The sequence below is a fragment of the Melanostigma gelatinosum genome, assembly GCF_949748355.1.
Source record: "Melanostigma gelatinosum genome assembly, chromosome: 15".
NCBI lineage: Eukaryota > Metazoa > Chordata > Actinopteri > Perciformes > Zoarcidae > Melanostigma > Melanostigma gelatinosum.
The window spans coordinates 1,368,669-1,392,079 of record NC_136648.1 but is presented as its reverse complement, the minus strand read 5'-3'; the positions used below and the strand labels follow the sequence as shown (position 1 = coordinate 1,392,079).

At 45.6% G+C, this 23,411-nt stretch overlaps 3 protein-coding genes across 5 annotated transcripts; 1 reads left to right on the top strand and 2 right to left on the bottom strand.

Annotated features, from left to right (window-relative positions):
* The first annotated feature begins 203 nt into the window (after nucleotides 1–203).
* On the top strand, nucleotides 204–4,380 carry LOC306789717 (uncharacterized protein). Its single transcript, XM_079285793.1, has 4 exons — nucleotides 204–659; nucleotides 900–1,000; nucleotides 1,080–1,167; nucleotides 1,759–4,380. Exons 1-4 carry the CDS (start codon nucleotides 308–310, stop codon nucleotides 2,721–2,723), a joined length of 1,506 nt encoding a protein of 501 aa, XP_079141919.1. The 5' UTR covers nucleotides 204–307; the 3' UTR covers nucleotides 2,724–4,380.
* Nucleotides 4,381–5,665: 1,285 nt separating this feature from the next.
* Nucleotides 5,666–15,927, bottom strand: tmem71 (transmembrane protein 71). Of its 3 annotated transcripts, XM_079284992.1 has the most exons (11): nucleotides 15,778–15,927; nucleotides 13,948–14,078; nucleotides 13,641–13,681; nucleotides 13,044–13,086; nucleotides 12,485–12,694; nucleotides 11,751–12,001; nucleotides 11,162–11,353; nucleotides 10,390–10,456; nucleotides 10,049–10,110; nucleotides 9,677–9,726; nucleotides 5,666–9,558 (listed from the first exon to the last, which is right to left on the bottom strand). In XM_079284992.1, the coding sequence occupies exons 3-11, from the start codon at nucleotides 13,669–13,671 to the stop codon at nucleotides 9,535–9,537; spliced, it is 930 nt and encodes a 309-aa protein (XP_079141118.1). In that variant the 5' UTR covers nucleotides 13,672–13,681; nucleotides 13,948–14,078; nucleotides 15,778–15,927; the 3' UTR covers nucleotides 5,666–9,534. The 3 variants fall into 3 exon arrangements, with proteins under 3 accessions (XP_079141118.1, XP_079141120.1, XP_079141119.1); XM_079284994.1 differs by lacking the exon at nucleotides 9,677–9,726; XM_079284993.1 differs by lacking the exon at nucleotides 15,778–15,927 and having other exon boundaries at nucleotides 13,828–13,967.
* Nucleotides 15,928–17,375: 1,448 nt separating this feature from the next.
* Nucleotides 17,376–23,080, bottom strand: LOC306789221 (tripartite motif-containing protein 16-like). The gene is made up of 2 exons (XM_079285053.1): nucleotides 22,946–23,080; nucleotides 17,376–20,437 (listed from the first exon to the last, which is right to left on the bottom strand). The coding sequence occupies exon 2, from the start codon at nucleotides 20,276–20,278 to the stop codon at nucleotides 18,644–18,646; it is 1,635 nt and encodes a 544-aa protein (XP_079141179.1). The 5' UTR covers nucleotides 20,279–20,437; nucleotides 22,946–23,080; the 3' UTR covers nucleotides 17,376–18,643.
* Nucleotides 23,081–23,411: the final 331 nt, after the last annotated feature.

Genomic DNA, 23,411 nt, shown 5'->3' with positions numbered 1-23,411 from the left:
CATCTTCTAATGTCTAATCTTAAATCTACATGCTCTAAATTAAAGACCTGAGGCTGAATGTTCACATGCTTCATTTGTCATACTGACATATTTGTAAAATGACACTTTGCACATGCGCAGTGTGGGTCATGTCGTCGTTCGTGCCCCCGCATCACTTCCTGGTTTGTGTCGGTACTGTTTACATCAGGTGAGAGAGATCGACACCAGACAAACGGATCGGGGCCGCACGTGCGTTTCTGTTTGAGCCACGGTGACCAGCACCGTCCTTGTTTGTCAACAGGTGGATTTTATTTTATTTGTTACAAACATGTCTCCGGCCGCTACCTTCCACGCGCAGCTCGCCTCCATCATGGAGGTGCTGGCCAACACGGCGGTGGCGGAGATCTGCGAGCTCGTGGACAGCGGATACTCGGTGCTGCAGCTCGAGATCTCGCGGAGCCGCAAAGAGAACGAGGTGCTGCGGAGGAAGCTGCGGCTCACGGAGCTCAGAGCCGCGCGGGCGACCGCCCTGCGAGCCGCGGTCACCGCTGCTGCCGCTGCCGCTGCTGCCGGAAGCGGGGGAGGCGGAAACGCGCTGCTGCTCGCGAGCGGCCGAGCTCGCGCTCAGCTGCCTGCTCATCACCCGGGCAACGGGCCAAGGAGAAGCGGAACATCGGGAGGTAAAGCGTTAAAAACTAACGTAAAGATGGAGGAAGTGTCATTCAAAGAGCTTGATTAAAAAATGCAGACGTATATACATCCTATTGTGTTAGTATTTATATTACTGTTGTATTTTGATGCTTTTGGAGACAAAGCCCCTTTGGATTTTGAATGAATGAAGCATTGAGCTTCATCAGAAGACAAATACTCAGTATTGGATCCATAACCTTAAGAGTGTCCTCATGACTCACCTCCTCCAGGCGAGGCGGTGCGCTCCAGAGTGGCCCACCAGGAGACCCAGATCCGGAGCAGAGATCCTGACCCGTCTTCAGACTCTGGACAAGATGCCCCACCGGGGACGGTGAGTCGAGCTGCAGACGTTGTTTCTTCTCCTCCTCCTCCTCCTCGCTCTTTATTCTCTCTCTCTGCTCCGATTGCAGCTCGCTGCAGCCGAGTCGACCAAAGCGACGGCCGCGGCGATCAAAGTGGAGGACGACGAGGAGTCCTGGTCCCAACCTGAGCAGGAGAGTAAGTCCTTTCAGTCAATCAACACTTCATTCAGCAGCTATACCCATACAGCTGGGATTGTCTCCACACAGCTCTCAACATGGAGACGGCTGAAGCGTGATTCATGCTTACCCAAGAGGGAAACATCTGCAGAGTGAAGCCAAAGCTTCATGTGTTAAAGCTGCATTCTCTCTAGTGGCCACCAGGGGGCGACTCCTCTGGTTGTATAGAAGTCTATGAGAAAATGACTCTACTTCTCTCTTGATTTATTACCTCAGTAAACATTGTAAACATGAGTTTATGTCTCAATCTCTAGTTTCAAGTCTTCTTCAATACAGCATGATGTTCATTTAGTACATTATGGTCCATTTAGAGTCACACAGGCCATAAAGCAGGGGATGCTTTAGGGCGGGGCTACAGGCTGATTGACAGGTCTCTACCAGAGACTTTACGTCACTCCTCAGTCCTAATATGGTCACTTCCTGTTCACCGGTTGCAAAAAAAGATGGCGACGACCAAAATCCCAAACACTGAACTAGAAGCTTCAAAAGGTCCACAAACCAACGTGCTGTGGCTATAAAAAGGTGACCGTCTGCTTTTCTTTCTCTGCAGAAGACTTTTGCCGTGTCGTTGACGGACAGGTACCGGAGACAGAAGCCCCGCCCCCGCTGACCAAACAGGAAGTGGCGGACGAAGGCGGCGGTTCGTCTCGGTCCTGGACGAGCGGGGAAGTCGGCTCCGCCTCCACGTCCGTCCAAACAACCCTCAGCGCCGGCCAGAGGTCAGAAACCAGCAGCTACGACTGCCTGATGTACGAGCCGCAGCTCCAACACGCCGCCCTCAGTACCCACAATCCTTTGAGTGAGGATCCCGGATGCTCCTACGCGTTGGACACCGGTGCGAGTGCCTCCGCTGCGTCTGACGCGGTCAGCGGCGGCGACTTCACTTTCACCGTCACTGAGGTGGTGAGTCTGTCTGCGGCGGAGCACCGGCAGCCTGCAGGTCTACACGGCAGCCAGCAGGGGGCGGCGCCGCCACCGCCCGCGGAGAAACCTCGGCTTCCTGCCAGGAAGGAGACGCCGGAGAGACTCCATGCTTTCATGAGAAGGGACAGGTGGAGACCTCAGGAAGACGACGGCGGCGGGAAGACGTTCAGCTGCACCTTCTGCGGTAAGACTCTGGCCTGCCTGAAGAACCTGAAGACCCACATGAGGGTCCACACGGGCGAGAAGCCGTTCGTCTGCTCGCTCTGCGGCAAACGCTTCTCCGACTCCAGCAACCTGAAGCGCCACCAGAGCGTCCACACCGGCGAGAAGCGCTACGGCTGCGTCCACTGCGGGAAGCGCTTCGCCCAGTCGGGGTCCCTGAAGGTCCACATGACGGTCCACACGGACTGCAAACAGTTCAGGTGCGCCTACTGCGGCAAAACCTTCATCTCCGGCAGCCACCTGCGGCGCCACGTCACCGTGCACGGCGGGGATGAAACGCTTCACGCCGACGTTTCAGGGACCGTAGAACTCACGGGTCAGAGTCACAGACCGGACAGAAGACGAGCGGGAGCAGATCGAACGTATTGATCTCTGATCACGTTTGTTCACCGGCGATACTCAGCTCTTCCTCTGGAACACGACTTCACTGTGTGTCACCTCACGGCTGGGTCACCGACTGCCATGTCAGCTGTTTTTAAAGATAAATTAGTAAATCATTACAAATATAAAAACGACTTCATAACTGAAATGAACGGGTCCGGTTGTTTGAGCTACACACACACACACACACACGCACACACACACACACACACACAGTTGGTAATACTGTGGGAAACAGTTGAATCCAGCCATGAACACACGATACAACTTGTTCACATGAGGAGACGTTTCGTTCTAAATGTGTTTGAGGGAAACAAACCAGCGGCGTTTGGTTTTTGGGCTCCTCTGACCCTCACCTACCAGGAAGAGACTCAAAATCACCAAAAAGAATGATTACATGAGTTCAAAGAGACAGAAACAGCTGCAGGAAGACTAAGAACAGTGGCAAAACAACCACTGAGACACAAAATGACGACAGAACAAACAGAAGAACTACAAAGAGACGCACGATGACTACAAGAGAAGGGCAACACAACCACGGAGAACACAACCAAAACAACTACAAAGAGACAAATAGAAGCTACAAAGAGACTCAAGACTACAAAGGGACAAAAGCAGGCGTTGCACCTGTGAAGTGTGTCTTGTCCTGTGTCGGAGAGGTGCAGTCTGTCCAGAGGACGCTTGTCTCATAATCCTCCACGTCTCTCCGTCACTTCCTCTTTGCTAACACAGATTATCATGTGACTTCATTCTGTCCTTCAATGACTCTGCAGGTTCACCTCCGCTGCCTCAGAAGCAGTAAAAGTTGAACGTTTGATTTGTAACTCACAGCCTTCGGTTGCTCTTCATCTGACGTGCTGAGAACATTTCTCACTCGTCAGCTGTCTGCAGGTGTTCCAGGTGAGCCGACGCTCAGCAGGTGTGAACTGACGACTTCCTGTCCTCCGTCAGTGGGCGGAGTCTTAAAGACCTGCAGATCTGTTCTTCATTGTTTTCTTAAGATGTGCACGTCTGATATCAGCGGCAGCCGTTCCCTCCGTTGTTCAAACGTTGAGAGGAAACACGACGTCGTGTTTACATCTTCAGATTGACGGTTTTTTGTGTCTTCGTCATTTTGTAATGAAAAGCGTCTTCATCTGAACTGTGAGCAGGAAAGCTGCTTTTATTCATCGTCACCATTTTACTCTTTTGATAAATGTATTTATTCATTTTACAGGAACAATGAAAATCTGTTTACACATAAAACAAGTGATGAAAATAATGAATTAAAAAGATGAACGAGCCGTAAACGCTGCAGAACATCCACAACATGCACAGACAAACTATACTGACCATGAGTTCACGTAGAACAGCAACTAAAGGATGAAACACCCAAAGCAGAGCCGGGTTCAGTGACTCAGGTCCACTTCCACACGTGACACGTCCCAGTCGGGGATCGAACCGTTGACCTTCCGGTTCCCAGATGACCTCTTAGCCCAGCGCGCCGCGGTCGCCCCAGTACCGTCAGTACCGTCAGTGCAGTCAGTACCGTCAGTGCAGTCAGTGCAGTCAGTACAGTCAGTACCGTCAGTGCAGTCAGTGCAGTCAGTACAGTCAGTACCGCCAGTGCAGTCAGTACCGTCAGTACCGTCAGTGCAGTCAGTACAGTCAGTACCGTCAGTGCAGTCAGTGCAGTCAGTACAGTCAGTACCGTCAGTGCAGTCAGTGCAGTCAGTACAGTCAGTACCGTCAGTGCAGTCAGTGCAGTCAGTACAGTCAGTACCGCCAGTGCAGTCAGTACCGTCAGTGCAGTCAGTGCAGTCAGTACCGTCAGTACCGTCAGTGCAGTCAGTGCAGTCAGTACAGTCAGTACCGCCAGTGCAGTCAGTACCGTCAGTACCGTCAGTACAGCCAGTGCAGTCAGTACCCTGAGGAGGAGTCCATTTAGAGGTGAACTTCCGGCTTCTTCTTCTTCACACAGACCAGACGGGTGTAGCGCCTTGCTGCCTCCCACAGGTGTAGAATCGTGGGCTTGATGGTGTAAATACGAATGTGACGTCACTTTGAATCAGTGTTTATTTTATGTTTCTTTGATTTGAACGTCTTCCAGACTTTTCCTCACGAGGTGAGACGTGATTGTCAAAACAGCTTCAATGACTAAATTAAATGTTGAATGAATAAATAAATAAATCTCTGATTTCATGTTTTTATGTTGCATCTTTCATCCTTCAGAGTAAATGTAATGCTCCAGGCTGAACACACACACACACGTGTCCTCTTTGTTCACCTTTCTTTTTGTCTTCCACTGGTAACTCCTGTGTTTAATGTCACATTGCTATGAATTGTGGGTAATTCCCTCTTGACAAAGCAGCAGAACCTGTGGCTGCTGAACCATATGCCAAGCACCCATCATCAAAGATCGCTCTCATGAAGGCATCATGAGTCACCAGTCGGGCATAACGTCCTTCGTGGATTTGCAGTTTGTTTCTTCTTCAGTCTCCTGAACTGATTTCCAGCATCACGCTGAAACAAGCTACAGAAACAGTTTCTCTTCATATTTAATGATTTAATGTTTGATAAATATTCATTTTGACTTCACATGAAACAAAACACTTTGCAAAATACTGTAAAAAAATTGGATCTTAAAAGGCAGCGCCACCAACAGGCCGAAAAGGTCGACTACTCATCATCCAAAGCACAGTTTGTGAATTTAGACTATTTAGTGATTCAACACTGAGAAACACACGTTCCATTGGTTCATGCATCATCTGTTCATTCGGCCAACGATCTTTTTGTCACAAATTTAAATCTAGTTTAGGCGTTTGAAGTTAATTGTTTTACAGTACAGTGGAATAAACAAACAGATACAACCAGAGTATCATATTTCCATCGTTGGAACAAAAATATATATATATATATATATACACACATATGTATATATATATATATATATATATATATACACATATGTATATATATATGTATATGTATACATATTTGTGTGTGTACTGTAGCTGCATCACATCACAAATAAGAGCTTATCTAAAGGCTTGAGTAATTCAAGAAAATTCATATTAAATGTGTTTTCACAACAGAAACTTTCCGTCATTTGCAGAAAATGTAATATGTCACAACATCTCATAAATCTCTGTGATACAAAAGAAAACGGTCACAAACTGCTAAAACTTGAGTCGCGCTTCACTTCATTTAAAGCTGCATGTTTTTGGCCACCAGGGGGCAGAAGAACCGACATGTCATTTACACATCCAGCAGCATGATCGCTTGTGTCCACCCGATGAATGTAAGTCTAATATTCACGCTCTTTTTGCTCCACTTTGGTTTCCACCGACCGATATCTGCCTCCTGTTTTCAGCCATAAAACCAAAACCCGGAGCTGAAAGAAGCCAAAGAAGCTTCTTAGAGCTGCCGAGTTCAGGACCTCTCACGTTACACCGTGCGACTTGATCCACCGATCAAACATATTGACAAGTGCAGCTTTAAATGCAAAGTAATAAGTCGCGCAGAGCTGTAGTAAAAATATTAGTAATATATAGATTTATTTTTTCCCTTCATTTCCTGAATCGTCCACACATTTGGCACTTTGAGTGAATAAAAAACAGACGATTCAGAAACTCTGATTCACACAGAAAGAGTTAAAAGGGAGTGAAGTTCTGCAGCAAAATCAACTGTTTTCAATGGAATCAGATGATTTCAACGTTAACCCTTCACGTGATGCCACGTTCACGTCAGATCAGATGGAAAAGCATCCCCTGCTTTATGGTCTATTAGAGACCTGTCAATCACAGTAGCCCCGCCCTAAAGCATCCCCTGCTTTATGGTCTATTAGAGACCTGTCAATCACAGTAGCCCCGCCCTAAAGCATCCCCTGCTTTATGGTCTATTAGAGACCTGTCAATCACGTGTAGCCCCGCCCTAAAGCATCCCCTGCTTTATGGTCTGTGTGACTCTAAATGGACCATAATGTACTAAATGAACATCATGCTGTATTGAAGAAGACTTGAAACTAGAGATTGAGACATAAACTCATGTTTACAATGTTTACTGAGGGAATAAATCAAGAGAGAAGTAGAGTCATTTTCTATAGACTTCTATACAACCAGAGGAGTCGCCCCCTGGTGGCCACTAGAGAGCTTTGGGTTCACTCAGCGGGTCTTTTAAGTCATAAACTGGTAATCATAGTGATTCCTATAGGACATGAACGTGGCATGATTATCACAACTAATTTATGTTTGCTTGATCCATTCAGATGATCTGGATAAAACAAACAAAAAACGTACAGTTTTCAGTTCACAAAAACAGACATTTAAAACATTTACACTCAGAAAGAGTTGATTTGTGAAACTGAAGCACAGCTCATCTCTTCCTGCTTCAGGGTTTCTTGGCTTAGTTTGAGGCCCAAACATGATTGAAAAGAATAAAACTTTCTGAAGTCAAACACCTTAGAAAGACATACGGAACTCGTTTCTCTTTGGCATTTCTGAGCCACGCTTCTTTTCCTCCAACAGGAATCAGAGCGATCGCTGATCAACACAAAGCGTTTGTATCGATCAGGCATTCTAGAGCGACACGTTTCCTTTTTCAACACGTCTGTTGCAGCACGAGGAATGATTTGTCTCACTGTGGAGGATTTAGAAACACAGATAGTTGAATTATTGCTTCCTCATATAATCCCCGTTTCAAAATAAGAGTGAACTATGCCTGAAGAAGCTTCAACCCTCACGTGGAAGCAGACCCGACTCACACAGGACGTTGTGAGTTTCTATGGTTTTTAATGCCGACATTAAAACTGCGTTATGAATTACGTTTTTCAGAGGAAACTGAATTTTGACGTGGATTACGGTTGCTTTGGACGATTCACAAATACGTTTAAAAAGGTGGGAGCGTCACTTTAACCAACACACTCCCTGCATGCTAAGCTAAGCTAACCACATCACAGCCATTAATGTACATCTCAACACCAACTTTAACAAAAAGGTAATTGTTTTTCAGAGGACGTTCAAACACTCCTTCAAATGAAGCTGTTAAATATTCCACCAGTATTGTTTTTGAAACGGTGTAATCTGCTTTATATTCGTCCTCACAGTCACAGCGTGTTAGCAGCCAAATATATTAGAAGTTTCTTCTACTTTAGATCTAAAAAAACTCTCCAAACGCAGTAAACTCCTCGTCTGCTGCCCCCTGCAGGAGGAATCAAACACTGAACACGTGACGAGCTTTACTCCAAAGCGCTGCAGAGAACAGAACCTGATTGAACACAGAAGACACATGAGCTGCATCACATGCATCACATGAACTGGACCCGCGACTTAATTCATCAAGCTTATTAAAGATGAACGCGTGATTCCTTTTAACTCTCAGTATTAGTTCATGTAAATGAGGTAGCATTATGACGGCCCTTGGTCCCGCCTACCGACCTGTCAATCAGGTGACAACAAACTAAACGCCTCCTTCTTATGATGCATTTTAAAGACACCAAAAATGTAATTCACAACTCTATCCAGGAAGCCACAATTCAGATTTTCACAATAAAATCGGAGCTAGTGCAGCTTCACAGTTACTTTGTTCTCGTTTCATTTTGGAATAAAACTCTTCATTCCTCAGGAATCCTTACCTTCCTGTGGCAACAACTTCCACGTGGATCAACCAGAACTTCAGGTGTGTGCTTTGTGCATTTGTTTTTTCAAAGTCACAGCTCTTATTTTGAAAAGCAGTGGGGCTTCACAGCGACGCTCGCTGCTGTTGGGCCTGAATTTGTTCTCCGGACGCGTTCGGTCACTTTGGACAGCTCAAAAAAGCCAAGTTCAACTATCAACAATAGAATATACTGTGACATTGTTTCAGACTATCAACAATAGAATATACTGTGACATTGTTTCAGACTATCAACAATAGAATATACTGTGACATTGTTTCAGACTATCAACAATAGAATATACTGTGACATTGTTTCAGACTATCAACAATAGAATATACTGTGACATTGTTTCAGACTATCAACAATAGAATATACTGTGACATTGTTTCAGACTATCAACAATAGAATATACTGTGACATTGTTTCAGACTATCAACAATAGAATATACTGTGACATTGTTTCAGACTATCAACAATAGAATATACTGTGACATTGTGTCAGACTATCAACAATAGAATATACTGTGACATTGTTTCAGAAAGACATCAGGTACATTTAGATACTTTTTAAATGTTCCTACAGCTAAACTACAGTGACTTGTGTCACCATGTTAATGAGCTCCTTCAGCATTTTAACAGCAAGCATCGTCTGATTTTTATATATTATACTTTTCATACTTTTTATGCTCCGGGAAAATCCAAACACACGAGAGAAAGAAGCCTCAGTTTGAGGTTTAATCTCGATGGAAGCGTCTCCGCGCTGACGCTTTGGATTTCACGGTGAAGCTTCAATTTGAATTTCAAACCGTTTTAAAAACGTCAGCCCTCGTGTTCGACGCTGCTCGTCGGTTTTTCATTTGCAGTCATCAAACAGGTGTTTTGCTGTCAAACGTTCTCCGGAGCTCGTGTGCTGTACAGAACGTGAGTAGAGAACATGTGAAGTACTTCCACTGAGTCCTTCAGACATCTTTCTGTCTGTACATGCAAACAGTGAGTAGAGAACATGTGAAATACTTCCGCTGAGTCCTTCAGACATCTTTCTGTCTGTACATGCAAACAGTGAGTGGAGAACATGTGAAATACTTCCGCTGAGTCCTTCAGACATCTTTCTGTCGCGCGTCCAGTTTCACGCTGCAGACGTTGGAAACTCTCCTGACGCGTCTTTTACTCGTTTCTTGATGTGATGTCCTGTAAACAAACAAACAGAATCATGAGAAGCTGCTGTTGTTGTTGTTGTTGTTGTTGTTGTTGTTTAGCTGCCGGTTGACAGACTTAAAGAAACCCACGCGTCTGATTTTGGACTGACCTCCGTCTTCGCCTTCCTCCACTCGCCCATCGGCCCCGACTTGGTCAGGACTGAGAGAGACGATTCAACACAGAAATAACATTTTAACACGAGAAACTGACTTCATGGAATGAAAGATTCTGGGTTTGAGATCTGATCCGACATTTTCTGTCTCAAAGTTGTGGATAAAATCATTTCATTTGAAAAAGTGTTTTAATTTCCCCAGAAAGTCTCTAAAACAAGCATTCAGAATTCATGTAGAAGGATTAAAGATCATGCAACACGCAGAACAAACTGTTTCTCACGTTATTTTCTCTCCGTCAGTCGGAGAATATATTTCCTCTCGTTTGACCTCCACGGTCTCGTGTCTCTACTTCTATTCGTGATACTTACGCATAAACATCGCCATCACCGAGAACGCGGTCGACGAGACGGTCGCGCTCCACAAGAGACACCTGCAGGAAAAACCAAAAGACGCATCGATCGTCAGCGTTAAACAACATCGAAGTGAACGGAGAGAAAACACAACTTCACCTTCTTTCAATGGATAAATACTTCTGTGTTTTACACGTCAGCTGGAGGAGATGCTCACGTTATTGTTCGCTAACGAAGGTATTACCCAAACTAGAATGAGTCGTTTTAATATGAGTTTACTAAAAATACGTTTTTGTTTTAAAGTATTTCCACAGATTCTGTTTTAGAGGTTTATTCAGTGAATAAATAAGAAGTTGTACCCCGAGTATAGAGCAGTGAAGATGAAGATGGTGAAGATGAAAAGCAGAAGAGCCTTCATCGTTAACCCTGAAACACAAATACAGACAAATACAGTCATCCTCCGTGATGTCACGACTAAAACAAGTTCTCATTAAAGCTGCTGTTCAGCATTTTGTGAAGACGATGAAATAAACTGGAATAAACTGGAATAAGCTGAAATAAGCTGGAATAAACTGGAATAAACTGGAATAAACTGCAATAAACTGCAATAAACTGAAATAAACTGGAATAAACTGGAATAAACTGGAATAAACTGGAATAAACTGAAATAAACTGAAATAAACTGAAATAAATTGGAATAAACTGAAATAAACTGGAATAAACTGGAATAAACTGGAATAAACTGGAATAAACTGAAATAAACTGAAATAAACTGGAATAAACTGAAATAAACTGAAATAAACTGAAATAAACTGAAATAAACTGGAATAAACTGGAATAAACTGGAATAAACTGCAATAAACTGGAATAAACTGAAATAAACTGGAATAAACTGAAATAAACTGGAATAAACTGAAATAAACTGAAATAAACTGAAATAAATTGGAATAAACTGAAATAAACTGGAATAAACTGGAATAAACTGAAATAAACTGAAATAAACTGGAATAAACTGAAATAAACTGAAATAAACTGAAATAAACTGAAATAAACTGAAATAAACTGAAATAAACTGGAATAAACTGGAATAAACTGGAGCGTCACGGGACAGAGAGACGAGTGGCCGCTCACCTGCGCGCTCAGGTGAGGCCTGACAGCAGCTGTTGGTGTAGTAAGGTGAGGGAGGCGGGACTTCAGAGAGGCCGCCCAGCGACTGGGTGAACCGCTCCTTTGAGTGACAGATCTCGGAACAAATCTCCTCCCGGACGTCCAGCTTTGGGGACGGGGCCATTTTGTCAGGAGGGGGCGGGATCTCAGTGTGGTCTGAAAGAGAAGAAACATATATATAGATATATATGTTCAGTAACACTGAGGTTTGGTTCTGTTCCGGTTCTGAAAAGTGAAGCCAATAAAGTGTTAAAGCTGCATTCTCTCTAGTGTCCACAGACCATAAAGCAGGAGATGCTTTAGGGCGGAGCTACACGCTGATTGACAGGTCTCTACCTTTGTTTGGTTTTGGGAGTTGTCCGTGTTTCACTTCATGAAAGTTAATTGTAACATTTAGGTAGCATGTAAATGTCTCATTCAGCATTTAGTTGTACTTAGATTCGCCCTCTTTTGTCACTTCTGGTTTCAAAAACCAAGATGGCGACGACCAAAATGGTCTCACCCCTTGAATCACCTTGTGACTCATCTCGGGGCTCCTCCCTCCATTACCCACCGTAAGTGAAGCTGCGGCTGTCGTCCAGCTCGGTGCTGTTAAATCCAGACCAGGTGGACTCGTCCGACGGGGCCGCCGGGCCTTCCTGGCCGGCCCGGTCCCGGTCCTGGTCTTGGTCCCGGATCTGGTTCTGCCCCGTCCCGAACACGCCTCTGAAGACTTTCTCGTCCAGCCAGGACTGGCAGCTCTCCGTCACGTCGCTCAGCAGGCGAGCCAGAGAGCTGCGAGGCCGCCGCCTGCGCCGGAAAACCCTGAGAGAAGAAGAAGAAATAGAGAATGATTGATTGTATTTTACACGAGTAATCTGATATTCACGCTGCTTTTTCTTATGTTGGACTCCTTTCTCATTAAATATCAGCTGATGTTCCAACAGTAACTCTCGACCAACCTTCTGTTTCCACTGAAGAAGAGCTTTGATCGAGTTAACTCCAGCTCGTTCTCGGCTGCTTTTATTGTGAAACTCTTTGACACAGAAACAGGAAGCTGGTCTTGTTTAAATCTAAGCTTCCTGTTTCTTTGACCAATGACTGCTGATTTCTTCTTCAACTGTTCAGAAGATCTTTGTCTCTTTAATCAGAGTTCAGTTCGAACATCTATGAATAAAGACATTTCAAAATAAAAGCATCAGAGAACATGTTGATTGTAGATCAGCAGTCCTGCCCGTTGGACAGTTCCTCTTGGACGATGTTCATCGTCGGTCCTGCTGTGGATAGATCTTAGGGCGCCGCTCTCACCGGACGAGGTTCTCCTTGTAGGACACGCTGGTCTTGCAGGGAGTCAGCGACACGTTGCCGTGGTCGTCCCAGGAGAAGCTGTCCTCGGTCACGCTGTAGTATCCGTTGGTGAGGAGGCGCGGCGAGCGGCGGCAGGAGCACGGATCACCGCCGTCCACGGACGGGTAGCAGACGTAGGAGGAGTCGGGGGAGAGGAGGGAGGCGTCCAGGCTGAGGACACAAAGATGGGAGGTTACATGACAGACATGTTGAAGTCACTGCAGGTGAAGAGGGTAAAATAATGAACCATGAAACTTCAGTTCATTACGCACATTCAGTGATTGTTACAAGTTCTCTGAAATGTTATTTCAATATGCAAATGAGCGTTATCTACCGGGAACTTCTGGTGAATTTAGCAGAAATCTACCGACGGAAACAGACAAAGAAGTAAAATAAATGTTTTCTTTCCTGAAGTTTCAAGTGCATGAAAAACGGTGTTTCCCCTTTAAACTAGAGTTCTAATACGACATACTAAACTCGTAAATATATGAAAATACAAGAATATGAGAAACCTTCTTACCTCCGACAGTGATTGGCCCGCAGCCTCCGTTTGATTGGTGAGCCTGAAACACAGATCACAGATCAGCGATAACCTCCACACGGTTGTTCTCATGAAAGACCACGAGACACGAGATCAGCCTGAAGAGCTGCAGACGTTCCTGAGGGCGTCCCGGGAAACCACGGAACTCAACGTCCTGTTGTGAAGAGAGCCGACGGGACGCTCTGCAGCTCTGTGACGGACAGAGAGCTCGTTGGTGGGACGTCTGCAAGAGAACTCGTGAAACGCAACAACGGTCTGTGGACGCCTCCTCTTTCACAGAACTGTGTGTGTGTGTGTGTGTGTGTGTGTGTGTGTGTGTGTGTGTGTGTGTGTGTGTGTGTGTGTGTGTGTGTGTGTGTGTGTGTGTGTGTGTGTGTGTGTGTGTGTGTGTGTGTGTGTGTGTGTGTGTGTGTGTGTGTGTGTGTGTGTGTGTGTGTGTGTGTGTGTGTGTGTGTGTGTGTGTGTGTGTGTGTGTGTGTGTGTGTGTGTGTGTGTGTGTGTGTGTGTGTGTGTGTGTGTGTGTGTGTGTGTGTGTGTGTGTGTGTGTGTGTGTGTGTGTTGCAGCTGATGACGTACTTGTAACAGCTCCGGAGAAGAACAGAGCCATGTTTGTCTTCCTGTGAACGACACCAGCAGTGAGAAACATGCAGCAGCACATTATCTCCAGAAACACGAGGAAATGGTGCATTTAGAGTCTTTATCTGTTCGTGCACATTGTTGTGCGTGACACAGACGGCGTGTGTGCGACTGAGTCAGAACCCACCGCAGTGTGATGATGATGATGAGAGAGGAAGGCCAGCAGGCTGTGTTAATCCCAGCAGGCTCTCCTCTCCGGGAGATGAACTGAAACTAAACTCTCCAGACTAACAGATGATCCACTCACCGGTCAGCCTTCACAATAAGAGCATGGCACTCATAAAGACACACAGGAGTCCTTTCTACGCCGTCCTGAGACTTGGTCCAGTTGTGGCCTTTAGTTGTTGGTGCTGTGGTTCTCTCACATGCAGCAGCAGTCTGGGAAACAAATGAGAGGAAAACAAGAGGAGCTGTGACTCTGAGCTCATGCTTCCTGTTAACTCCTCGTCTGCCGACAGCATCTTCAGCTCAGCTGCTCTGACTGCAGAGGAGTCACCAGATGGAAGAATGATGGGGTTTAGTCTTTCATCTCGCTTTTTCATCATCATCATGAAGAAGATGATCCAATCTTCTACCTCGATAACCACGTACATTACGATACAGCACAGAGTTCACCACATCACTGGTCTAGAGCAGAGAACCTTAAGAACACGCGTGTGCAGTCGGTTCCTGTTCTGCTGAATATCTGGACGCTCTGACATGTGACACACTTCTGTTGTTCTGAATAAAAGATGAAGCGGGTCAGCGACTGTTAGTGGGCTGCAAACAGAGACTCTCTGTTACAGGGGAGGTGTGTGTGTGTGTGTGTGTGTGTGTGTGTGTGTGTGTGTGTGTGTGTCAACTGAATAACGCTCCTTGTGTTTATAACAACCGTTTCCAGCAGAATTAACGAACGGAACTAAAGCTGCTAGAACGGCCCAGACGATCAGCTGACTTGAATCCAATAGAAAATCGATGAAAGAACTAAAGATCAGAGTTCACAGGAGAGGAACACGGAACCTTCAAGATTTAAAGACTGTTTGTGTGGAAGAATGGATCAAAACCACACCTGAGCAATGCATGAGCCTCGTTTCTCTGTACAGGAAGCTTCATTACCATCAAAGGCTTCTGTACGAAGTGTTGAATATATTTCAGTGAGCGTGTTTAATCCCGTTTCCCTGTGTCATTCCATTTTATTGCACATAACTTCATTTCGGAACTAATTAGTTTGGTCTTCTTTGTATGTGTGGATTAGTTGGGTTTTACCGACATCTGGTGAAAATTTCATGTCAACAGCACCTTTAGAAATATATTCACTGAGAACAATGGTGACGTGTTCAACACTTATTTTACCCGCTGTGTGTGTATATATATATTCTTCTGTATCTATAAAAATACAATATAATCCGCACAAACTATTGTACTTCAGGGTTTAGGAATACACCCCCCCCCCCCCTATATCTGTCACATTGGACCCTTCCCACCCTTGATGAAGGTGTGGATGGTTTGGTCCATCTCTCTGCTTCCTGTTTCCCAGCATCCTTTGCAGCAGCAGCAGTCTCTGCTGGAGCTGCTGATGTTGGAGGAAAACACGTAACAGGAACAGGAAGCAGAGAGATGGACCAAACCATCCACACATCACACAGGGCGGCCTTTTGAACACTTTATTGTTTTCTCTCGTATTTTAAGGTATATTTAATTATGATGTACAACTATATTGTGCGTGTATTGTCCTGAACACTTCAGTGTCTCAGTAATATTCTGATAGTGTGTATAGTATATTCTTATGGCTATTTATAGCTGCAACATTCCTGAAAAATTTCCATAATAAAGTATATATGTTGGTGTCGTCCTGCATTATTATCAGAGGTTATGATTAAAATATGTTTGCACCTAAGAAATATTATAAAGTTTGCATTTGCAATAATGCACAAAATAGGAAGGAAGTCATTTTATAATTTATGACCAAATAAGTGAAACTAAAATGTTTATTTGTAAGAAATCAAATCATTTCTGTGACTTAAAGTCGACTTGATTTCAGCTTTTTTTTTTTTTTTTTTAGGAGATCCAGACAAAGACATAACGGAACTGAACTCACCGGGGACTCGTCCTCCACGTTTCTCTGCCGGAAGTGAAGAAACCCCGACTCTTCTTCACACTTGTTATCCTCTTCTTCTTCTTTTCTTATATTTTGTAGTAAATCCTTGAATTTTGCCTCAAACAGGAGCTCCGCAGCTGTCCCCGAGCCTCGCCCACACACAGGAAACACCACCAGCTGTCACAATAAAACACCAGGCAATACAGGTTCCGGACAGGGCTTTCAGAGTAAAAGCATGACGATGAGTTCCGCGTGCTTTGTTTTATTTTAATATTTTGTCTGTTTCTCTGTCTAACCTCTTTCTCTTTAGGGACGCATTCAATTATGAATTGAAAACTGAAAAACAAAACATAATCGTGTACAAATACAATGGAGGAAAATATGTGTGAAAGTTCATTTATCCACGAGTATGAATGTTGAAGCCTCTGTCATCTCTCTCAAAAGGAAACATGAATGAATATTAATTTAAGTACATATTTGTATTATGATAATTGTTCATGACTCACCTGTTTTCTGTATGTTGCATCCTGATCGCATCACACTTATTCTGAAGGGGGAATACCGTAACTTCCGGTGAAAGCCTGACCTGATAGGTGCAGCTTTGAACAGCTGATGGAATGAGACTTCCCCCAAAATCCACACAAACATCCCTTAACAGACACTAGAAGACCAACAAGTTACGTGTTGTCTGATGACTAAATGTAACGCGTATTAATCCTGTCATTTAAACATATTATACGTGTTTAGTATTAAAGTTTAAAAATCTAATTCAGACCTCAATAACATCATGAACAAATAATGTGTGATGGAGACGTCTGGTGGCCATTTTGATCTAAATGAATGAATATTTTAAACATAAAGTTCAATCTTTAACATCTTCATGTCAGTGTGATATTTAGTCCATCAGCTTGTTGATGAAGAGGAGAAGAACAGACTTCCTTCATGTTGGTTTATTCATCATGTGAAGCTGCAGTAAAGTCTGTTCAATGACTTCATCTTCACATCGGTCGTGCGCGGTGCTGCCGCACGTGCTAAAGAACAAACAATAAACGGCTTTCTGTTTGAAACGAACAGAAGTGAACGAGGATCCCTCAGAAGCGTGTGAGCGAACTGAGAGGACCTCGCCGGCCACGGGAAGAGCCGGGCTGCCGCCGGGTGACCACGGATCCACGAGACGCGTGTCCCGATGTCCGGTCGCCCTCTGTGTGCAGGAAAGGACTGCGAGAAGGGGGACGAGGCGGAGGACCAGTTCTCTCTCTGGATGACTCACTCAGCTGGCCTGAGGGAGCGAGACTGACAGGGAGCTTCTCCTGCACACCACGTGGTCTGCACCTGGAGACGGTTTCACTCCGCCTCCGCTGAGAGAAACCTGTACTGGTAGCCAACTGCACCGAATAGTAACACATCACCAACAGAAGCGCAACTAGTAGCTCGTTTGCTTTCTTTTCTTGATCGCGAAACATTGATCTGCTCGTTGGTGTGATCTATCGGCCGCATGGCCGTCGGGTTTTAAAGTGGTACATGTTCTACCCCTCTCTCTGGGTTCCCCGAAGAGATGTGAAGAAGAGTCGAAAAGAGTCACATTTCTACTTGTTTATTTCGTACAATTCAAAGTACATTTATTTTGGTTCAAATACAGAGAAAACTTGAACAACAGAAAGATTAAATAAAAATGGAAAAAGATTAAGAACCCTGAACTCAGTGAGCAAGCTGCTTTCAAAAGTCCGGAGATTCTAAGAATTAAGTTTTAACCCCACACCTGGTGGACTCCTCCCCAACGACTGCCTCCATCATCGAAAACAGAGAATATGTATACTCTAGATACACTGGGCGAGAGTTCCAACCCCCTCAATGCCTTCCTCGTGAGGCATGGCATGGCCACGGTAACCCCCCCCCCCCCCCTCATCGTATGTTCTCAACAGGTTACAGGGAGACATGATAATACATCAAAAATAAAAGACACTACACATAATACACCTTTTTGCCCAGCGTAAGATTAATAACCGAGTATTCTCAAATATACGTACTCTTCTGCATAAAAGGCGCTTTTGTCCGTAAGGGGCAAGAACGCGGACCTTGACCGTTCTACGAGGTGACCGTACGGTCGAATGGAACCTAAACTGAAGCCCAGAGGGATAAATGTAAAACAGTGTAAAACATGTGTAGTGTGTGTGTGTGTTGGGCGGCTCCTTCATGTTAGGCAATGAACCATGCATCAATGGTGAATGCATGGCCAGCGCAGCTGTCCGAAGGCTTCAATGCACTGTGTGCGTAGTCTATCCTGCTGCTGATGCAATAATCACCTCATCCTGTTCCGTCACCCGGAAAGTACCCAACAAGTGTGTGTGTGTGTGTGTGTGTGTGTTGCAACTGCACGTCTGTGCAGCCGGCACCATCTTACAAGAGACACAGAGCCCTGTGCCCCTCTAAGTTACATTTTTGTTTTTTATTCATTGTTCTGCTGAGCAGCAATACGGTGCCTCGAACACCTAAAGACCAGGGCAGTCCGTCTACAAGGAATTCACAATTTCGCAAACAATTCAACCCGTCTAACACCCTCTCTTGTGAGTTGCGAACTACTTCAACCGGCAATACGTAGGTCAGACTTTATCGCCTTACACTCTCCCTCCTAAAAACCTCCTATTCATCAGCAAAACATTCTTCACTGTCTATACAGTGAGATAGTTAATCTAAGATCAACCTCTTCATCACTACAACTGATGACAAGATGTCAGAGTACCGCCCACAATGTTTGACTGACAGCTGATCTCTGTGCAGTGAAGAAACGCCACAACAATCAGCTGTCAGCAACAAACATGGAGACAAAATGAGTTCAAACAGAGTTTAACCCTTAAAGGACTTCTGTCTACTTCAGTTTACACAACTCAGCACTGTGTCCAGCGGAACTATAAAGCCGTAGTCCAGCATAGAGAGGCTGAGTGAACGTGGTCTGGACTCTGTGGAGGAGAGTCATGGTTTCAGAGACGCTGTAGAAAGACAGAATACCTGCTCTGTGATCCAGGTACACTCCTACTCTGGAGGACCAAGGACCTGAGACGGGAGTTTGGACTTTGTTGTACTGAAAGTTATAACTGTTATTGTTACAATCAAACCTCCAAGATTTGTCGTTTTCTCCAAATCCACTTACACCTAGCAGTTTTGTTCTGCTGATATTCTTGTATGCGACTGCTACATAAACTGTTCCTCTCCACTCCACCTCCCAGTAACAACGTCCAGTCAGACTCTCTCTACTCAGGACCTGATAATTATCAGTGAATCTGTCTGGGTGAATAGAATAAAGCTGTTGTTGACTCGTAAATGTTGCTTTTCTGTTCCCATCAGATAATAACAGAAATGTGTTTACCGTGTTTGGATCCAGAGTGATGTCACGTGAATACCTTAAGAATCCAGCTCTGGTCTTGGGCTCTGGTTGTGGCAGTAAAACATCCACTTTAGTCAATGAGACGTTTGTCCATTTGTCTCTCAGGACGTCCTGTAGTTCATCTCTGACTTCTGACACAGCCTCTGTCATGTCCTTAAAGTAGCTCAGAGGACGGATGTTGATGCTGGATGAGACTGTAGACTCACTGAGTGGTGACAGTGAGGGGTAGTTGTGTAGAAACTGGTTGTGATCCTCTGTGTGTGAGAGCTGCTGCAGCTCAGCGTCGTTCCTCTTCAGCTCAGTGATCTCCTGCTCCAGCTTCTCCTGAAGCTCTTTGACTCGACTCACTTCAGTTCTCTGCTGGGATCTGACCTGCTGCTTCACATCAGAGCTTCTTTCCTCCATCAGCTCAGTGAAGATCTTCCGGCTGTCCTCCACTGCTTTATCAGCAGAGAGATTGATGTTCTCCTCCTCCTGTTGAAGCAGCTTCACGTCTTTCTCTCTGTCCTGGATTCTCTTCTGGATGTTTAGTCGACTCACCTCCAGCTCTCTCTGCCTCTCAGTCCTTTTTGCTGCAGCTGAGACCACAGAGCAGAGATAACAGATACAGAGCTGATCAGTACGACAGAACATCTTCATCACCTCATCATGACGAGAGCAGATGTTCTCCTGGAGCTTGTTGGAGGGGTCCACCAGCTTGTGTTTCTTTAATGGAGCCACATCGTAATGAGGCTGAAGGTGTTTCTCACAGGAAGAGACCAGACAGACCAGACAGGACTTGAAGGCTTTCAGTTTCCTCCCAGTGCAGAAATCACAGGACACATCTTCAGGTCCAGCATAGCAGTGATCAGCAGGAGCAGCTTGGAGTCCAGTCTTCTTCAGCTCCTCCACTACATCTGCTAACATGCTGCTTTTCACCAGGACAGGCCTCGGTGTGAAGGTCTGCTTACACTGAGGGCAGCTGTGGAGTTCCTTCTCCTCCTCTTCATCCCAGTGGGTTTTAATACAGTTCATGCAGTAGCTGTGTCCACAGGGAATAGTCACCGGATCCTTCAGTGGATCCAGACAGATGGAACAAGAGAAGGTCTCCTGGTCCAGCTGAACTCCTTTCTGAGCCATTTCTCCTCTCAGAGACAACGCCTGTGTGAGTGTCACTTTGTGAGAAGGTAAACTAGTTTGAGCTCTGATCTGAACAGCTCGTGTCTCTGCAGTGAATGGAGTCTGTCAGCTCCTGCACTTCACCACCATGTTGGTTACAGCCGTCTTCAAAGTGTAGATCTGTAGGGGAGGGAACAAGGAAACACATGGGTGACACAGGGTGAGTTACAACAACAAACCCTGGTTTACAGCGGAACTCAGACAGCTAAGACTGCAAAAGGATCAGGCATTTAGAAGAGTCAAAGTACAGGTTTAGTAAGGCGATGAAAGACGCTAAATGACTGAACTCTGAGAAACTGCAACACCAGCTCTCAGCAAATGACTCTGCTTCTGTCTGCAGAGGTCTCAGACAGATTACCAACTACAAGCCCAAAACCCCCCCACTCCATGAACGACCTCCGCCTGGCAGACGAGCTGAACGAGTTCTACTGTCGCTTTGACATACAATGGGACAGTCCTGACTCCATCCCCCACAGCTCCATCAACCAGCCCCAGACCACCAGGGGCCCACGCCTCTGTACCACCCATCACAGTGTCCCCCCCACCCCCCTCTCCAGTAACGACTCTCTATTCTGGAGAGAGACGTCAACAGGCTCTTTAAAAAACAAAACCCCCACAAAGCAGCCGGCCCAGACTTGGTCTCCCCCTCCACCCTGAAGCATTGTGCTGATCAGCCGTCTCCGGTGTTGACAGACATCTTCAACACCTCACTGGAGACATGCCACGTACCAGCCTGCTTCAAGGCCTCCACCATCATCCCTGTCCCTAAAAAAACAAGGATCACAGGACTGAATGACTCCAGGCCCGTCGCCCTGACCTCTGTGGACATGAAGTCTTTTGAACGCCTCGTCCTGTCCCACCTAAAAACCCTCACTGATCCACTCCTGGACCCCCTGCAGTTCACTTACAGAGCCAACAGGTCTGTAGACGACGCAGTCAACTTGGCCCATCACTTCACCCTCCAGCATCTGGACTCCCCAGGAACCTACGCCAGATCCTGTTTGTGGACTTCAGCTCTGCTTTCAACACCATCATCCCGTCTCTGCTGCATGATAAGCTCTCCCAGCTGCAGGTGCCCGACTCCACCTGCAAGTGGATCACAGACTTCCTGTCCGATAGGAAGCAGCACGTGAAGCTGGGAAAGCACGTCTCAGCCTCCCGGACCATCAGCACCGGTTCCCCCCAAGGCTGCGTTCTTTCCCCTCTTCTCCCCGTACACCAACAGCTGCACCTCCAGTCACCAGTCCGTCAAGCTCCTGAAGTTCACGGATGACACCACCCTCATTGGACTCATCTCTGGTGGGGATGAGTCCGCCTACAGGTGGGAGAATGACCATCTGGTGACCTGGTGCGGTCTGAACAACCTGGAGCTCAACGCTCTAAAGACAGTGGAGATGGTTGTGGATTTCAGGAAGAACGCAGCCCCACCAGCCCCCATCACTGTGTGTGACTCCCCCGTCGACGTGGTGGAGTCCTTCCTCTTCCTGGGCTCCATCATATCTCAGGACCTCAAGTGGGAGCTGAACATCAGATCCATCACCAAGAAGGCTCAGCAGAGGATGTACTTCCTGAGGCAGCTGAAGAAATTCAACCTGCCAAAGACAATGATGGTGCATTTCTACAGAGCCATCATTGAGTCCATCCTCTGCTCCTCCATCACCGTCTGGTACGCTGCATCCACAGCCAAGGACAAGGACAGACTGCAGCGCATCATCCGCTCTGCTGAGAGGTGATTGGCTGCAATCTGCCGTCCCTCCAGAACTTGTTCACTTTAAGAACCCTGAAGCGAGCAAGAAGGATTGTAGCTGACCCCTCTCACCCTGCACATGAACTGTTGGTGCCCCTTCCATCTGGTAGGAGGCTGAGGTCCATCAGTTATCTGTTGTTTGTACACTTTATTTTATATTTCACTTTATTTTATATTTTTCTGTAAATTTTAATGTTTCTACTTTGCACTGTTGATCGTTGTTAAATGTTGTGCACCTCCCGTCATGTCAAATTCCTTGTATGTTCAATATACCATGGCAATAAACAGTTCTGATTCTGATGAACAGAGTGGAGCTGGCTGAGGAGGAGGAGGAGGAGGAGGAGGAGGAGGAGGAGGGAGGAGTTATCAAGCTCTGCTTCATTCCAGGAAGAGGAGCAGCGCTTTGCTTCCTCCTTTAAAATGGAGCCTGAGTTAAAAGCTGCTCCCCGTCTGAAAACACTGACGTGTCTTCTTCTTGGCTCCTCAGCTCATCTTCTCACATATTTAATGATCGACTTTGAAGCATTCATGACAAAACATGTAAACAGAACACCACTCTGAACCTGAGCTGCATTTCAAGCTGCAGATGGATTTAAACTAAAATCATCAAACAAGTTATTTACTGGTAGAAATACTGCAGAGTTATACTGCGTTAGGTCACTATCTTTACAAACCAATCAATCGATTAATGGAGAAAATAATCAGCAGATTAATGAGTATTTTTACAGTGTAGTGTTAGCGTTTTTACAATAACAGTCATTCTAATGTGTAGTATTTGTACTTTTACTGTTACAGAGTATTTCTACTGTAGAGTATTCGTACTTTACTGTTAGAGTACTTGTAGTGACTACTAGTCAAAGATACAATAAAAACAGACTCACTTTAAAGTTCAGTGATGCAGCATTTCAGTGGATTGTAACTCAGTCAAGAAGTCCAACGTGCAGTCGAGATTTGTGCTTCAGGTTGAATTTACTGTGGAGATCAAAGAGAACGACGTTCCTCGTGCTCGCTCTCTCGTGTTCTGATAAAAAGAAAAGAGTTCCACTCAGAGAGCATCGGGACATCCTGATGTAGCTTTTCAAAATAAAAGCACTTCTTAATCTCAGATATACACTGTGACACCTGGGGTACATCCACGTTTCCCTCAAGGAAACCATGCGAGGAGAGAGGAAACGAGGAAATATGCTTTAGGAGACATGAGACATCCTTTCCTCAGTTGCGTCACGTGAAGCGACGTCTGTTTCTGATGACGGTGCTGATGAGCACAGCTTTGACAGGCTTCATCACAAGCATTCCAGATAGAATTCACTCTCTGGGGCTTTTATTTTGAAATGGGAGGGGGGGGGG

Excerpts from the sequence above, each read along its gene's own strand:
- LOC306789221 (XM_079285053.1), bottom strand. The coding sequence starts at position 20,278 with ATGGCTCAGAAAGGAGTTCAGCTGGACCAGGAGACCTTCTCTTGTTCC.
- LOC306789717 (XM_079285793.1), top strand. The coding sequence starts at position 308 with ATGTCTCCGGCCGCTACCTTCCACGCGCAGCTCGCCTCCATCATGGAG. Across the intron at positions 660-899 it reads GAGAAGCGGAACATCGGGAG|GCGAGGCGGTGCGCTCCAGA; the intron begins GTAAAGCGTTAA and ends CACCTCCTCCAG. Across the intron at positions 1,168-1,758 it reads GTCCCAACCTGAGCAGGAGA|AAGACTTTTGCCGTGTCGTT; the intron begins GTAAGTCCTTTC and ends CTTTCTCTGCAG.
- tmem71 (XM_079284992.1), bottom strand. The coding sequence starts at position 13,671 with ATGGCTCTGTTCTTCTCCGGAGCTGTTACAA. Across the intron at positions 9,727-10,048 it reads GGTGATGGCGATGTTTATGC|TCCTGACCAAGTCGGGGCCG; the intron begins GTAAGTATCACG and ends CGTCTCTCTCAG. Across the intron at positions 9,559-9,676 it reads GGAGGAAGGCGAAGACGGAG|GACATCACATCAAGAAACGA; the intron begins GTCAGTCCAAAA and ends GTTTGTTTACAG.